This window comes from Phocoena sinus, chromosome 1 (assembly GCF_008692025.1).
Source record: "Phocoena sinus isolate mPhoSin1 chromosome 1, mPhoSin1.pri, whole genome shotgun sequence".
Taxonomy (NCBI): domain Eukaryota; kingdom Metazoa; phylum Chordata; class Mammalia; order Artiodactyla; family Phocoenidae; genus Phocoena; species Phocoena sinus.
The window spans coordinates 171,422,831-171,441,594 of record NC_045763.1 but is presented as its reverse complement, the minus strand read 5'-3'; the positions used below and the strand labels follow the sequence as shown (position 1 = coordinate 171,441,594).

The 18,764-nt window shown below is 37.9% G+C and overlaps 1 protein-coding gene across 1 annotated transcript in view; it reads right to left on the bottom strand.

Moving 5' to 3' along the window:
* USH2A (usherin) overlaps nt 1–18,764 on the bottom strand; it is an 815,986-nt gene that overhangs the window by 393,144 nt on the left and 404,078 nt on the right. Inside the window, 3 exon segments of the mRNA XM_032639255.1 lie at nt 6,889–7,036; nt 12,229–12,400; nt 13,956–14,115. Of these exon segments, the coding sequence (XP_032495146.1) occupies nt 6,889–7,036; nt 12,229–12,400; nt 13,956–14,115 (480 nt within the window).

Below are 18,764 nucleotides of genomic sequence, written 5' to 3'. Positions count from 1 at the left end.
GGTCAATACAAAATGCTAAATTAGGAAAATGTTTCCATAGGCTCCTCAAGTATTCTCTCCTTTCTCAAGGAGACCCTGGGACCCTTGTCTAACGGGTGCCCAGCTCTCATGCCCATCTTGACATTAGCAAATCCTGACGGCTATAACAAGATAGCCTTTCACACTGAGGCACGCAAAGCAGATCCAGCTTGGCATGCTGTCTCTCTTTAGAACGTCTATGAATTACCAGGCTGAGGAAACTGTCTGCCAAATGACTGAGTCTCTAAGCATGTACTTTGAGCCTTCAGTAGGCCAAGATGGAGGTGCCTTTCCACTGCCTTTGGAATCATCCCACCTGTATTACATAATTATGACACGCTCTAAATGTGCATTTATGTGTACTGTATGATTGCATACGCTTATGCTTCTCATATCAACACAATTACCATTTTATTATTGTCCCTGGCATCAGTAAACACTAATCCATCCAACAGCTGTTTAATACTCATCTTCTCCATGACTGGCACCCTGCCAAATGCTGGGACTAGAACAGCAAACAATGCATATAGAATCCCTGCCCTCATGTGGGTCACAGTCTAACAGGGAAACTATTTTAGGTAAATTTACTTAGGTAAGGATAGTGGAGAGTTACAAGAAATTCTAAGTATTAATAAAGGATAAGAATTTCATATTTTATAGTTTTAGTTAGTATTTTAAATATATATATATATTCTAATGAGTTTAAAATGTTACTAAATATTATGCTAGACAAGGAGGAATAAGTTTGGTGGAGTCGGATATCTATGCTGATTTTAGCAAAGTAGACCTCAAGTGGGAGGAATAATCATATTTCCAGCTTCTAAGGCCAAAGCTTCTGAAAGGAGATAAAGCTCGTGAGAATTTGGAAGCTCTCAAAAGCGTAATTCTAATTATGCAATTGTAATCTACACAATACAGGTCACACATTTCTTAGACAGTAATCCTTTGTGCTGCTTCTCATTGCTGGCTAATGGTATGACAAAGGAAGAGCCAGAGGTCTTACAGGTCCTACAGCCAAGGTCCTACAGAAGAAAGGGTTCTTATCCACCTTGGACCTAAAAAGTAGCTCTTTTCGGAGGTTTTAAAATCCTGCCTGAAATTGCAGCCTGCAAAGAACACCTTTGCCAGAGGGAATGTGGATGTGAAGGACTCTCGAGTAGAGAAACAAAGGTGGAGCGTCACACCACCATTTTTGCAGGTGTGTGAAGCAAGTCACCAGGATTAAGCAGGGCATATTTGAAGGAAGCAAAGCCTTAGGTGTTAATCAAGTGATAATGACACAGTACTTGGCAGACTAATGCAATGCATAGCAAGCAGCATTCTTTAGAATAGCAAAATCATGGAAACTTAAGTGTCCATCAATAAAAGATGGGTCACATAAGCTGTGGTTTCACTCAGAGGGAGTTTACACTGCCTTTCCAAAGAATGAAGTTGAGCTACACTTAACTGCCATGGAAAGATGTTACCACCATATTGTTAAGTGAGAAAAGGAAGTTGCACAAAAAGAGATGAACTCACGCTTTTTTAACAGATGTATATTTTATGCATATATCTTTTTGTGATTACTAATTTAAACTTTTGTTTGTTTTAACCTAACACAGTCCTTAATTTTGATTTTTTTCTGGTTTTAAAGTTTATTGCATTCTATTACATCCTCCCTACATCTCTTTTTGTTTTTCATTGTGGCGAAAAACACATAACATGAAACTTACCATCTTAACCATTTTAAATATCCAGTATAGTAGTGTTAACTATAGGCACATTGTTGGGCAAGATCTCTAGAAGTTTCTCACCTTGCAAAACTGAAACTTTATATCCACTGAACAGAAACTCTCCACTCCCCTTACCCCCAACCCCTAGCCCCTGGTAACCACATTCTGTGTCCCTGTGTTTGACTACTTTGGATACCGCGTATACATGGAATTATGTCATATCTGTCTTTTTGTGACTGGTTTATTTTACTCATATAATGTTCTCAAGGTTCACCCACGCTGTAACATGTGACAATTTCCTTCTTTTTTTTAAGGTGGAATAATAGTCCACTGTATACATATACAACATTTTGTTTATCCATTCATTTACCCATGGACATTTGGGTTGCTTCCATCTCGATTACTGTGAATAACTCTGCAATGAACATGGGTGCACAAATATCTCTTCAAGATCCTTTTTTCAGTTCTTCTGGATAAATACCCAGAAGTGGGATTGCTGGATCATATAGTTATTCTATTTTTAATGTTTTGAAGATTTTTCCATACTGTTTCCCATAACAGCTGCACCATTTTGCATTCCCACCAACGACACACAGGGATTCTAGTTTCTCTATGTCCTCTCCAGCACTTGTTATTTTCTGTGTGATTTTTTTTTTTGACAGTGATAATCAACATATTTTTTGACTGAGCGCCGATTATGTGTCAGGCACTAGAGCTGCTGGTACAGCATTGAACAAAAGATGCTAGAACAGGAGAAATTCTCTGAGCATGTGAAGCATGTCCTGAAGCAAAGAACAAGCTACCCAGCACAAGCTGTGGGGCAGGAGCAGGTTGGGGAACAAAGGAAAGAGGGGAATCGGAAACCAAGAGGCCAAGCTCCTAGCCCCTGGGTAAAGAGTATCCCCAGACTCCCTGCAACAAGAGAAGCCACCGCAACGAGAAGCCCGCACATCGCAACGAAGAGCAGCCCCCGCTCGCAACAACTAGAGAAAGCCCGCACGCAGCAACGAAGACCCAACGCAGCCAAAAATAAATTTAAAAAAAAAAATTTTTTTTTAAATTAAAAAAAAAAAGATTATCCCAAGTTTAATGAGTAGGAGCTGATAGTTTAAATCCGAATCAGTTATAAAGCAGAGAGCCTGTTTCCTATGCCATGCTGGCTACAGGTTACCAATTGCTTGATAGGCAACAAGTGGATATTTATATATGAACCTTTTATACCTTTCATATTTTGTCACATATAAGTATGCATTGGGAAATACTTCTCATAGAAAGTGGGTTTACTGTTTCTCAACATTTTTTTCATGTTTATAAGGTCCTAATGAAATAATCCTTTATGTATATAGCTGACTAAGAGTCAAGATTTTGGAGCCTAGAGTGTACAAAACCAGACAATCAGTACCCCTTACAGAATACGACAGTCTAAATGTGTAAATACCTCTGGACCTGCTACATCTTAATAAAGACCCAGAGGGAAGACATTCCCACATCCTCAGGTTGCTTCTTCTCCATACACTTGGCACCTTGCACACATTCCCTACCTCATTATTATTTGTTTACATGGACGTTTCTCCTAAGGAACTCTCTGGTCCTCTTAAGATCAAGGATTGGGCAAATTCATCTTGGTATCATCAGAATGATGGCACCTAGTGGGTCATCAAAAGTATATTTTGAATGAATACATTCAATTTTTGTAGGGCATAAGGAGGCTCTTGAAGTTATCTGGGTAAGAAATACTACGGGCCTTCATTAGAGGAGTACAGTTAGCGAAAAATCAGGGGTGAGTAAGAACTGAACTCAAGAGTGCCTCCCAGGGCTTCCCTGGTGGAGGAGCAGTGGTTGAGAGTCCGCCTGCCGATGCAGGGGACACGGGTTCGTGCCCCGGTCCGGGAAGATCCCACATGCCGCGGAGCGGCTGGGCCCGTGAGCCATGGCCGCTGAGCCTGCGCATCCGGAGCCTGTGCTCCGAAACGGGAGAGGCCACAACGGTGAGAGGCCCACGTACCGAAAAAAAAAAAAAAAAAAAAGTGCCTCCCAGGTTTCTGGTGGTACTACTGGGTGGTACTAATCAGGGAGAGGGGAAACACAGGAGAAAGGGCCGGTAGAGGGGAAGAGAGCATCAGGAGAAACAACTTGGATATGTTGAGTTTAAAATACAATAGAGATCCGTGTGGGGAACTCCTGAAGGGATGCTAAGGAGGGACGACTCACCCAGAGGGTGTATTTAATATTCTTTCAGTATTTTAAGAATTTATTTATTTTTTGGCCTCGCCACCTGGCATGCAGGATCTTAGTTCCCTGACCAGGGATCGAACCCGTGCCGCCTGTAGTGGAAGCGTGGAGTCTTAACCACTGGATCGCCAGGTAAATCCCCCAATACTCATCAGCATTTTGATGGTAACCAAGTCAACGGGATATGATGATTATTCAGGTCTTTGGCTGGAGCACTAGAATCTACTCCTTTAATCAGTGCCCCCAAGATGGTTCTAATAATCAGATATGTTTGAGCAGCACAATTTAAAATCATTTGAAAGGGTACCTGTAGTAACATAAGGCTGAAGCCTATCTTATTTTCCAATTGTATTACTCTTCCACAGCATATTCAGAAATTAGAAAGCAACCACAGTGCAGCGTACTGTAATATGGGCCTAGTTCCATTCAATTGGAACTAGGCATACTCAAGAAGAGAAAATTAAAAATTCTTAAGTCAAATGCAAAATCCAAACTCCAAAAAATAAACCCACCTAGTCCCAGACCCCACACAGCTGAACAAATATATTTCAGAAACAAATACATGTCAAACAAACATATCCCGGGATCTGGCCTGTAACTACTTCTATCCTCTCTGTTGGTCTCATTAAAGACTCAGGACTCTACAATATATACGCTAATGATTGAATGAAAATTTCACAAGACACAACTAAATAAATTAAGTAGTATTAGGTATCAGCAGAAACTACTCCACTGTGTTAGGCTCCATGAAGGAAAAGAGAAATAAATGATTTATGGTCCTTAACATCTGGTGGGCATGTTTGACATGCGCCCAAATAAATTTGGGCCAAGGATGAATAAAGTACGTGTCATGATGATGGCACAGGAAGAGGATACATGGTCAAGAGAAGAGAGGAAGCTTGACTTACACTCAAGAAAGAGTGAAATGATTGCATAAGAGGCTTAACATTTAGTCCTGAGGAATGAGTTAGATTTGGAGAGATGGTAGGGATCGTGAACTCCAATTTTATAATCCAAGGAAACTGGGGTTCATGGCATTTAGTAAATTTTCCAGAGTAAAATCAGAGATAAGATTTGACTCTAGGACTATTTGACTCCATACCCATGTTTTTCAACCAGGAGGCTAAAAAGGAAAGTGTGTTTCAAGGCTATGCCAATGCAGATCGAGTCGCAAGTTGGGGCTGATGTGAATGCCTGACTAAAGAATCTGGACTTTACTCTTTGGGTTTTTAGAGGGAAGTGTGGGAGCTTTGAAAACAGATGAAGTGACAAGATAAACAGCCAACGATCAGATCCTCCTCTAGGCAATGGAGGATAGAAACTGAACACCGGAATATCTGAGGAAAGTGGAGAGAGAAGTAATGAAGAGAAGAAATTTTTTTCTTTTTAATGAAACTATTACTTAAAAAATGTCTAACCATTGCCCCACAGTAAAAATTCTGAAAACTCTGATGTGATTAAACACAGACTTTAGAATAAATGAACGTGTTAACACCAATCTTCTAAATCTCCCAAATTCTTATGGTTCAATGAATATACTTTAAAACTGCTTGTAAATATATAACACATAATACACAAAGATTCTTTGAAATGTCGAAAGTATTTCTTTAGTCCACCTAGGATTCTGGGGGCAGTTATAGTCACAACTACTGATTAGGAGGAAGGGAAATGTCTACTAAACAAATCATGTAACAGTAGTTAAGAGCAATCCGACTGGAATAAATCATTCGCATTTTCATTGCCACCTACAGACCAGGTTTCTTTGTGGAGCACAAAGTAGGACAAGATTGTTGACTGTTTAAGTATCAAATAGCTATCCATTTACTTTTTACTAGGAAATTTGTAATAGTTCAGGGATAACTTCAATAGCAGAGATAATCACTCACTGTAATTATTAGATCTCTCTCCCTTACCTCAAATATATCTCATGCATTTGCCAGAAGTTTAATTAAAATGAGATGACTGGAGTAATTAATATCATAGTAAACATAAGACAAACTAATAAAATTGTAATTCTTCTTCTTTCACTCTTTCTGGCTATGCTAAAAGAGGCCATTTCAGTTTTCAGTAATGAGTTTCCTAAAACAGTTTCTATGATATTAAAAGTCTTCTTGATATTTGTCTTAAAGAGGAACAAAATTTGATGTGATGTAAGCTTGACCAGTGTGGAAAAATGACACTATGTGATATGGAACTTAAAGATATTTCCAGTAAATGAATAAAGCAATTTCTGTCCCAAGTTACTACAAATTCTTTATAAGGTTTTATTTTTAGCAAACTTTAACTGACTAACCTAACTCTCTAAACTATTCAAAGGCATATATATATATATATATATGTGTATATATATACATATATATGTGATATATACACATATCACTTAGAAATATATACAGTCCATTTCAAGTTAAACAAGAATAAATGAATATATATTTAATGTATGCATGCTGAACTATTTATAAATAACATATTAAAAATACAGAGTTCCAAATGGTCCCTTTTAAGATAAACTTATTAAAGCAAAAGCAGTTTGAAATACAGTATGTGCACCAACTTTCTATCTCCCTACTTCTCTAAGAAAGAATGAATAACAGTCAAAAACAAGAAGTCATTGAAAATATAATGTCACTCTCACAAGGCCATTCTTTGGGAATCCTGGTTTGTTCTCTTCACCTCTCCCAGAACATATTAAACCATAAGATGCAGTACATAAGAACTATCAAAAGGGAGCACTTTTGAGCCACCAAAATTGTATGTTAACCTAAAAACCACAATCTCCTAAACTACAGACAATGATACTATCTCAGGTATTTTATGTGCTAAAATGATCATTAAAAATTAAGCACCACATATAAGCTGCCATTTAGAATATTAATTTACCTTTGCTAATCATCTTTTTAACTTGAGGCTAAAAGAGTTCACTTACCATTTGGATATTCAGGCTCAGTCCAGGAGATGTTAAAGGAGTGAGGTGAATCCGGGTGCACTTTGGGGGCTGGCACGCCTTCGGGGGCCCTCTCCTCAGTCAGGGCCTGGCTGGCCTCACTCACCGTGCATCCACCCCCGGTGCAAGCCTGGACAGAGAGACAAAAAGAGCACATTTCACTTTGGGGTCCCAAAGTTTAGATGAGCATTGAAGAAAGAGAGTTCACCATAAAGAGCTCCAGATCCTTTAAAAAAATGCTCTCTTTTTTAACCTCCCATCCCCCAAATAAATTTGTTTCATTGCTGAGGTTTGACATTTAATTCGTTTGCTTTTTAGGACACGAGACATCCATCTCCAACAATCAAGCAATAACCCAGAATGAAAGAATGTATGGATTATGAATACATCTAAGTTAGAGCCTAGAGATGGGGCATATATTGACTGTGTGAATAGCCACGATGAAGTTATCCTCACACAAAGGTCCTTAGAATGAATTACACACACACACACACACACAGACAACTGTGTACACCATATGAGAAAAGTACTAGAGATTGAAGACTACTTCAGGACAAAACAAGTGATTTCTAGGGAAAAAAAGAGCACAGGAAGTATAATCGCTTTCTACTTACTGTAGCGTGAGCAACACGTTTAAAGAACACAATGTGAAATGGAATAAAACCGTATTTCTCATAAATTGACAACAAAGCAGCTGTTGAGTGAATGTTTATGGGCTTTAAGGGTCAAGTCATTTACTTACGTGCCGGGGAAACTGAGCTTCAATACGTGGCCAACAAACTGAAAATGCTCACAGAACCCCCAAATTCCCAAAGGAGGGAGGTACTACTAATTCCAGAAATGGATTCATGGATATTAGGGATATTCAGAAACTTCTGTGTACATTTTCATCATAAACTGCCAACAATTCCAAATAAATGTTTCAGTATATGAGGAAAATATCACCCCTACCTATGAGATAAGCACTTCTCCAGGAAATTGAGACATGCACACAGTTTTTCCAGCCTATGTCTGCTAGTAAATATCAGCAATTATGTCTTTACATAACACAGCTATTTGAAAACTACGCTAAAGCTTTGTTCAGTACCTCTTTAAGTTACAACTGTAATTTACACAATAAGATGTAAAGATCTTTCAAAAAGCACGAAATTTTACCACGAGCATTAAGAAAATGAAGCGAAATCATAGGACAGTGTAAAAGGCAGGCATTTTCATGGAAGGTAGATATGACTAATAGTAAAACACCGAAAGCCCTCTCTATTTTTTCGGGGCTGTACCAAGCTTTCCAGTTTGATACTGAAGGAATGACCTTTTGATACTTAAAGCAGTTAGTATTCTTTTTCCTAAAGACAGAAGAAAGCTGACCGATTTTAAAGGTATTTTCTTATACTGAAGTACACTACCTGTAAAGTTGCCGCAAAAGAGCTTCAAATTCTTCGCTCTAAGTAACAATAAATGGTCCGTAGACTCGGAGATCAATTTTACCTCTTATTGTAAGAAGACAACAGTAACCCATGTCTTCAGGATAATTTCTCAGCGTAAGCAAGTTTCAGATGGGCTAAACTGTGGCCTGGGCATGAAACTGCATTAAGATTGGGGACCTAATTAACCTCTGCGGGCTTCCTCTAATGCTCAGCTGTGGCACGTGCATATCTCTGTAAGAGATAAACCATACTCATCCTGAGAACAGAATCTTGGCAAATAAGGAGAAATCAATTGAGCTCCTGATTCGAAGCCCTAGGACATGTTGCTATTAGCCCAAGAAATAACTACCTGAACGTTAAAACAGAATAAAAAAAAAAAAAAAAAAAATTTCCAACGTGCTAAAAGTCCACCAGAAAACGTGGCAGGAAAAGAGGCTGTATGAGACAGCTGAATTATCGAAGGAAAATGCTCAAAGGAGCATACTTTCCAGTCCTTAGAGACAGATAAATCCATCCACTGGCATTTCATAGACTTTTTTTTCCTTAGGAGGGGAAAAATGTTGTGGCATGTTATGCTGAAACTCAAACCACACTGGGATGTAATTCTGATAGTCTCTTTGTCACTATTGTTTTTCTTATTTGTGGCCTAAGAATTCCCCCCGCCATCTCTCCCAGAGAAATACTGTATGTACTATGTGACATTTCACTATGCATTTTTTTAAAACAGAGCGTGAATTAAAATTCACTTCGTTTTGAGAATTTTATGGAATGGGGAATTCTGGAATAAATAAAGACATCCTCTGGTTTGGAAGGACTGTTTGTTGGGCTGTGTCATGGAAGACCCATAAACTAGCAACTTGATAAAAAGCCTCTTAAGGGTCCAAGGAGTTTATGAGAGAATTTTTCTTGGAAATGAACCCGAATTTACAAAGGGGTTGCTGAAACAACAGAATTACCTGCAAGATATTTTATTCTGTTCTTTTTCTCCCACGTTCTTTCTGTATGCGTTTAGAGGCGCTAGGTGAGTGGGGTATCTTAGTTCCTTTGATAACGTAATAAATGTTCTTAAAGTTGTTTCTGGGTATAGCTTTTATCAATTACAAATATACTGTTTTAAACTGAGAAGTCATACTACCATCCTGAAGTGATGAGTAACTGGTCCAAATAGGAGATTCAATTTTGGTACAGTAAAATGCATAACTAATAAAAGCGTATCAATTATTTTTGAAATCATGACTATTAAGAACATCTAAAACTAGCATTCTCTTTTCTAAGAGGTTGTTTTCAGATAAGTAGCATCTGACGATGTTAAGAACGCAGCATATCTTTAAAGTATGAAGAAAAAGAAGAAGGCCATGTTAGCTAGAAATGATCTTTAGAAAATTTAAAGCTCATCAGTTCCAAGAACCTTTCCAGGAAATATACTTAACATTCATCAAGAGGCAAATGTGACTATTTTTAATATGAATTTATCAAACTATCAAAGTAATATGAATATTATCAAACCATACATATCTCGATACCTGTCTTACAAGCTTCCTTATTTAATTGCTGGCTTATTATCTTAACCAGGAGCTACCACACTTTGCAATACCACTTGTTGAGTGGAACAAAATATTATACTGCTTCTTCTAGGACAAAGAGCTTGTATTTTGAACCACACAGTCCCTAACTCTGACATTTTACAGCAAGTTATTTGATTCACATCGGAAGTCTCAGATTCTTTATGAAATAAATGTACTCAGTGTTCACTCATTCATTCATTCTTTCAAGAACTGTTTGCGAGCTTCCAGTTTCCCGACACCTTGTTTAACTCCGCTGATATATGCAGTCTCTACCCTTTAGGAGTTTCTAATGCAGGCAACAGGGGAAATTACACGAAACCACATGAAGTAACATACCTGCTCCAGTCTGGAGTAAATCATATGGAATGCCCATGTATTTTTCTCTAATGCCTGCCTAAATGCTTTGTTATCTGTATGTGTTGTTCCTTAGCACTTAGCATGCTAAGAGGCAACTCCACTTGGCTGAGAACCTGATCTCCACCTATTAATCTCATGACCTTGAAAGCCAGTTATTATGTTGAAACTGTAAATATACACGAGTTCCTCAATTAACCAAGATGAACCTAAAATGTTCTGGTTCATTAAATTTATGGGTTAACAGAGTTAAAGTAAAAAACCTTTTAGTTGAATACTTCCTGAAGATGTATCAGTGTATTTTCTGCCCTAACAAATACAGTGAAATCAAAAATAAGATGAGCAAATTTACTTCCCTAACAAGAGTTGGGACAAAGACTTCCACGTCTTTATGACATCTTGCACCAACATCATTCAGTGGCTGACAGGTCTCCTTTGACTTCACAAAATATTATTTGGGGTCACCTTTTTAGCATCATAGAATTTTAGGGCTCAAAGAGACATTAAAAATCATTTAATTCAAAGTCTTACTTTTAGACTTGAAGAACCTAAGACTCAGTGCAGTTAAGTGAATTTGTCTTAGGTCATTCAGTTAGTGGCAAAATCTGAATTAAAACTCAAGAGAGCAGACTCCCAATCTAGTGGTATTTATTTTTCAAGGTATTACAGATTTATAAAACATAGGAGATTCAGGTGGATTTTCATTGACTGCGCAGAATATCCTAAAAATCGCCTTGAAAGTAGAAATTTGTCTCCTATCCTTTGCTTCCTTCTAAACAAAACCAAGAGTGACACAATTCCTATTTAATTTTAGCTGCTTCTAAACCATAGGGACTTTTCTTATTTTGATATCACCACTGTTATGAAAATAGTGTGGATTTCTGTATTAGCTTTTGAAAAGCAGGTTCATACACTTCTTATATCTTGGGTAATAAAGCTAAGTAATCCAATCGCTGATTCAGAAACCCATCTGCGTGCTGAACACCTAGGCACATGAAGCCAGTTCTGAACAGGATTTTTAACATTGTCTGATTGCCCTTGTTTGATGGTGTCAGGTCAGACAGCAACAGTTGAATGCAGTTTATTTTCTTGTGGTATAATATTTAGAGCATTCAAGAGCATGTTAAGTGAAATGAATGCATACACAGTGTCTACATAAATGTAAATTTATTCATAATCAAGAGCAGAATATTTTCTATGGCATTTATCAAAGCAAATATCCTTATATAGGTATTACTATAAAATGAAGAGTGTGTTTAAAACAAATAGGGACAATCTCATGTTTATATTCAGTTATTTTCAGATGTGCTATTAAACTTAAAAAAGATTATATTTCTTCAAAAAACAAAAGGAACTACTGAGTATAAATCCCACAGTAATATCAAGGTCTTTTAAAAGACCTTTGTGTAAATGTGCTGTTTTGCATTAAAAAATGCTATCGCCTGTCTAAACTGTGTTGATTCTAGGGTTTTATTAAGTGACTGTTCTTTTGAGACAGAAGTGTAATGTAAACCAGAATATAATAATAATCAAGAATATCTGGGGGTCATTTAAACCTTCATTTAAAAATATAAGACCTATATTTTCATACTGCACATCGCTTTTCAAATGAGTACAAGCCCCATGGGGAAATAACTTTATTAATCCAAGCATTTTCTAAAAAGCCCTCAACAATTATGACATTCTACAAACAATAAAAAAGAAATAATTTCTGATAATCCCAAATTAGATTTGGAAAAACCTACTGATTCAGATGGTTATTCTATTGTTTTGCATAATATAAAATAAATATGTAGGTATCAGATCAGCAGAATTTTCACTTTGTATTTGAAGTGAGATTTCAGTGTAAATAGCAATACAAGAGAATTTTGGTTTCTTTTTTTTTAAGTGAGGCATGGAGAGAAGATGAGACAAAAGAAAGGGAAGCAGCAAGGGGAATGATGGCGACAGAGAAACTGATAAAAGTAAAGTGAACTTACTCCCAGCTTGATGAAGTATTTATTACCAGGGAAAAGGTACTGTAGCACATGATCCTGAAAAAGTTCTGTACTATTATAGATGACATCCCAAATTGTAAAATCATGCGTGTGATTTGAAATATATAGTATATAGCGCTCCAGAATTCCATTTACTTTTCTTGGTTGTTTCCACCTAGGAATGAAAAAATATAGCATTATTATCATCATACCTTCAAGTCCAATCTGAAATGTGCGGGATTTTTAAAGGACACATATGAACTTGGATTTATGCCACTGTAAAGAAACACACTGAGAGCTCAAAAGTGATTCACTTAAAAAACCCAAGTAGTCATTAAATGTCTATTCTGAATGGTATAAAAATATGACGTAGTACCTGCTCTCTAGTTATTTATATTTTTAATTAGCTAATAATACAAAAACGTATGAGTGAGTACTTGATTTTGAGCTTAAGCCACAGAACAAAAATTGGGAAAAGTACTGAGAACTTCTGAGAAATGAGAGGGAGAGATAATTGCATAATTCAAGCCATAATTGTCTTGAGAAATGCAGCAATCTAACACAGAGGTAATATGCAACTATAGAAGAAAAGCTGAAATTGGAAAGGCTGAAGTACTCAAATAAGACTTCTTGAATGAGGTGACAAACTGCCTGGATACATACGATTGTATACTTGATAGATGGATGGGAATTGGTAGGCAGAAGGAAAAATATTCCAGATGAGGGTTACAAAGTGTCAGTGGGAATGAGTAGGACAAGTCGTGGAACAGACAGGAATTGGTAAATTGAGAAATAATTATCATAGTGGGAAATCTTTTAAGGTAAATAAAGTGGGCTCAGCTTGGGACGCTCTGAAAGCCAATGGAAGAGTATAGACCTGGAACAATGGGATATAAATCACAATGTTTTTCAGCTTAAATGAATATCATAATCTCTTCAGTTCAAACTCTTTTACCGATGAGAAAACAGAGACTAAGAGCGATGAAAAGTAAACAAGTATTAGCTAGTGGGAAGAGAGGTCTACTGAGTTTTAATTCAGTACTGCAATATACCTTGTACCTCACGTATTAGGAAATGGATCAGTAATATCAAAAATAATCTGAATGTGCCAATACGTGAAAGCTTCTCTCTGACTTCAAATGCTGGGGAACAAGATAGTCTTAGTTTGTAATCAAAAAGAAGAAATATGGGTTTCCCTGGTGGCGTAGTGGTTGAGAGTCCGCCTGCCGATGCAGGGGACACGGGTTCGTGCCCCGGTCCGGGAAGATCCCACATGCCGCGGAGCGGCTGGGCCCGTGAGCCGTGGCTGCTGAGCCTGCGCGTCTGGAGCCTGTACTCCGCAACGGGAGAGGCCACAACAGTGAGAGGCCCATGTACCGCAAAAAAAAAAAAAAAAAAAAAAGAAGAAATATAATTATGCTCTCTAATTCCAAATCATTGCAAATAATGCCTCACATATAAAAAGCCCAAGGTAAGTAAGTGGTCAGTTTTTCCCTTATTGAAGTTTGCACAGAATCTGCATATGTGTGTAGCTCAGCCTGATTGCATAAAGACAAAATGGAAATTAAGTTGGCAAGTGATAATCAAAGGTTCCCAGAACCACTGAACTAATCACCTCTATGCATTTAATCACAATAAAATTAATTTTATGTCACAAACCCTTCCCTTGATTGAACTCACTGGGATTCTTGCATGAACCAGTGTGTGACAGTGACAACATTTCTACTTACTGTACGGATATAGTTCTAGAATCCAGGACGGTCAGAATTGGGGGATCCACATGGTCTGGTGGCAGCTGTGCCGTGTACAGTATGACCACGGAACTGTTTGTACATCCCACATATGTGCAAGCACTGAGTAGAAACTGGTGGGGCGTAAAGGCCACTAAATCTAGGGGGTGGAGGAAACAAGAATGTATTTACCATCATAATTTTGATTCAGGAGATCTCACTTATTCTCTACTTTCCTACTTCTTAGAACTGTTAAAGTTTAAAATAAGAATTAATAGACATACAAATCAATAGAAATAAAATATAGGCTGTTTTATCCTTTAAACATACTATGGTCAGCTGTAAATAGAGAAGGGTCAGTCAAACTTTTTCTTTTAACAAATTTGACTGTTTTCTTGATTGTCTGCGACCAGGTAAATCATTTTCTGAGTTTAGAGTTAGTTCAAGGGCTCTGTTAAAAAATAAATGAGTCATTTAAATTATTTTAGAGACATATTTGAAGACAACAGGTCTGGCTTTTGAAATGCAAATAGATAGCTTGTAAGAGTGACTTTGCTCTTGTAATTCCTTTTGTTGAATTTTTTTCTTCTCCTGTCCACCTGACCAACTACATATTATTTGACCCTCAAGTTGTCCAGGCTCAGTGCAAATGATAATTTCTTTCTTAAGATTTCCCAAATGCACTGGGCGTGGAGCTATCATCCTCTCCTTTGTCTCCCAGGGTTTCGCTTTTGGCATAGCGCTTACAACCCTGTGTCATAATGATTTGTTTCCATGACTATCTGATCCATCAGACTGGACACTGTAAAGGAAGCAATGGTGCTATATTCATTTTGCATTCTCAATATCTAGCACAATGTCTGGCGCATTGTAGGTTCGAACATATGTGTGAATAAATGAAGAAAGAATTAATGAATGAGATGATCTAGATATAGTTGAGCTAGGTATAGTTGATCAAGAGAGTGGGTTAGTACCCGAGCCAGCAATAATCTCTCCCTCCCCTGAACTTCCCTGGTACTTTATACCTATCTGCCTCTCTAATGGATACCATATTCCCTTGCGTTAAAAGAAACTAATCTGTAATTTACTAATTTAATTCTAAAATACCCCAAACACTTCTTTCATAAAGGTACACAATAAGTAGTTTGTTGAATGAATCTAAGCAAAGTTCAGTCAACTTTACCAAGATTTAAACATCAGTCACATTTTTATACTACTAGAAATAATCATTATTTTCTGGAATACTTTTGAAATAAGGTAGTTACAAGTTACAAGCAACACATCTTCTTTAAAGATCATTAACCTTGAACCATTACAATTTCATGTTTAAAAGATGAATGAAATGCAGCCTAATTCAGGGAAATAGATACTGCATTGCACTGACAGCAAAAGTAAACTGGGAAGAGAACACTTTGATTTTCATGCAAAGTATAATCAATTGGTTAAACATGTAGGCCATCAGAAGAAAGGCAAAAACATTTTTTACACTAAATATAGTTACTCTAGAACAAAAGGTGATTATCAAGAAGAGACTTGCAATGCTTTGATTAAGGCTTGTTTGCTTCACAACTTTATCCTACAAGTACTTGATGGTATCAAGTTAAGGGGGGGCACCCTCAGGCAATGGGGTCAGAAGATAAGTTATAAGGACACTTTGAAGTTGGTGTTAAAACTTTGGGCTTGCCAGGGACTTCTGAGAGATGGCAGGAACAGCTACACCCTGTGTGCACAAATCAGACAGAACTGGGGTACTTTCATTTGGAGAAACAGTCTATGAAACTTATAAAGTTAAAAATCATGAGAACAGTGGCCTCAGATGCTACAAAGAGAGCAAACTATTATTTACTGTGGGATAACTTCAGGCACAAAACATGTCCTACTAGCAGGTCCAATCTTGGCCAAAACTATAATGTGTTAATATGCTAACATGTTATATCTGTCATTTCCCTGTTTTCGTCATCTTCTCTTTCTGATTCTCAGGAACTTGGTGACCGCAGCCTCTCGTCCCTCCCACTTGTCCGAATTCCTTGCATTCCTGAGAAAGGGAAGCTGGGGATTTGACTCAAAAACCAGTTTCAGGAGCAAAACCAAGGAGGACACAGAGCCTAGAGGAAGGGGGAATCCCAGATGGGTAAGTCAGTGCAACTAGGGAAAAGCTGTAGTATTTGAACATGAGAATACAACAATCTCCTCTGAAAGGACATGCCCCAGCAAGAAATTGTATTCCATGGGGCTGATTCCAAGTGACTTTGGAATATATTACATGAGAATCTCTCCCAGCCATACCAGAGTGTCTTGGTCAGCTGCAAACCTGACTGGATGCTACAATGCTCTTTTGCCAGTGAACTCTTTGTGGTGGGCAGTTTTCTTGCTTTCTTGCATTCTAGCTTGTGGAGGCAGAGATCTGGCTACCTAATTTGCAGGTGGTGAAGAAGTTGTAGCGTTCAAAGGTGCCCTGAGCCTTACCTGTATGTGGGGCAGACTTGCGTATCTGGGAGTCCTTAGTTATCTTGAGCTGGTGGGGTCAGAAGGCATCATCATAGTATCACCATATCAAGTATCTCCTTATCATAGAATGCCCCATTCTCTTTTACACTACAGCCTCCATGCTTTGAAGGTGACCTTAATCAAGGAACTCCTAAACTCACCCAGAATGGGAGTAACTTCCTGTATTAGTTCCAGGATTACTGTCTGTGCCGGGATTCTACTCTGACAAAATAAGCTCCTCCATAGATTGGGAAGCATCCATGTATGACAGTCAGGACTGGGGGAGACCAGGATGAGGAAGTGAGCATGCTTAGAAGGGTCATGTTGCTAGAGAGAGCCGGTATGACTGGTGACCCAGGATTGAAGTAGAAAATACCAAATCTTGTCAAGTCCTCCATTCATAGTTAGGGTTTACCCCAGACTACTTATGGGTGAGCAAGTTGTTGCATTTTCGGCGATACAGAGTGAAGTAAGCCAGAAAGAGAAAAACAAATATCGTATATTAATGCATATATGTGGAATCTAGAAAAATGGTACAGATGAACCTACTTCCAGGGCAGGAACAGAGATGCAGACATAGAGAACGGACATGTGGACGTGGGGGGGAAGGGGAGGGTGGGATGAATCGGAGATTAGGACTGACATATATACACTACCATGTGTAAAATAGATAGCTTAGTGGGAACCACTATAAAGCACAGGAAGCTCAGCTCGGTGCTCTGTGACAACCTACATGGGTGGGATAGGGGATGGGTGGGATGGGGGTGGGGTGGGAGGGAGGTCCAAGAGGGAGGGGATATATGTATACATATAGCTGATTCACTTCAATGTACAGCAGAAACCAACACAACATTGTAAAACCTTTATACGCCAATAAAAAAAATGGCTTTAAATTGAATGTTGACCAGGGTTTAAGGCTGTTCCTGCTGTAAAATATGAAAAGTGCCACAGAAAACAAAGAACAGACAGAGAAGAACCAGGAGTGCTCAGTAATTTTAAAGGTAAGAGTCAGCGGTGTTAACTAAATTTATTGTCATAATCATTTTGCAATACATGTAAGTCAAGCCATTATGCTGTATACCTTAAACTCATGAAGTACTGTATATCAAGTATATGTCAATAAAACTGAAAGAAAAAGAAAGGCAAGAAACAGTGGAGGCCACAGCAGCAAGATGATATTTTTGGCAAAGACTTGGAAGGAGTGAGGGTAAAAGTTGTGGGGATTTTAAGCAAAGGACCATTCCAGGAGAGGAAACAAGGATAGCAAAGACTTGAAAGGAGGAACATCCCCAGAATGGACATGGCAAGGAGGTCAGTGAGGCTGGAGCAGAGGCAGAAAGAAGAGATGACATCAGACAATTAATAAGGGACCTGATCACATGAGCCTTATAAGTCTTTGTATGGACTTTGGGTTTTAATCTGAGATAACCTTCTTAGGAAGCCACAAGACTTTGAACAGAGCAGTCAGATATAGACTTTGTGAATATCACTCTGGGTGCTGGGTATAGATTACAGTGAGCAAAGAGCATATACATTCTTAGTGTACAAAAACGCAACTGCATTTTATATACTGATTTTGTATCATGCAACTTTATTGAAGTCGTTTACTAGTTCTAATAGTTTTTTGGTAGCATCTTCAGGATTTTCTACATATAGTAGCATGTCTTCTGCAAACATAGACAATTTTACTTCTTGCTTTCTAAGATGCCTTTTATTTATTTTTCTTGCTTGATTTCTTTGGCTAAGACTTCCAGTACTATGTTGAACAAAAGTGGTGACAGTGTGCATCTTTGTCTTGTTCTGATCTTAGAGGAAATGCTTTCACTTTTCACCATGGAGTATGATGTCAGTCTTGAATTTGTCATATATAGCCTTTACTATGTTGAGGAATATATCTTCTATACCCAATTTGTTGACAGTTTTTGTCTTGTTGAATTTTGCCAAAATTTTTTGCATCTATTGAGATGATCATATGATTTTTATTTTATTAATGTGGTGTATAACATTTATTGATTTGCATATATTTTGAACTATCTTTGAATCCCAGGGATCAATCCCACTTGATCATGGTGTATGATTCTTTTAATGTGCTGTTGAATTTGGTTTTCTACTCTTTCGTTGAAAAATTTTGCATCTATACGTCAGGAGTATTGGCCTATAATTTTCTTTTCCTGTAGTGTCCTTATTTGGCTTTGGTATCAAGGTAATGCTGGTCTCGTAAAATGAGCTTGGGAGTGTTCCCATCTCTTCAATTTTTGGAAGAGTTTGAGAAAGACTGGTGTTAAGTCTTCTCTAAATGTACAATTCACCAGGAAAATCATC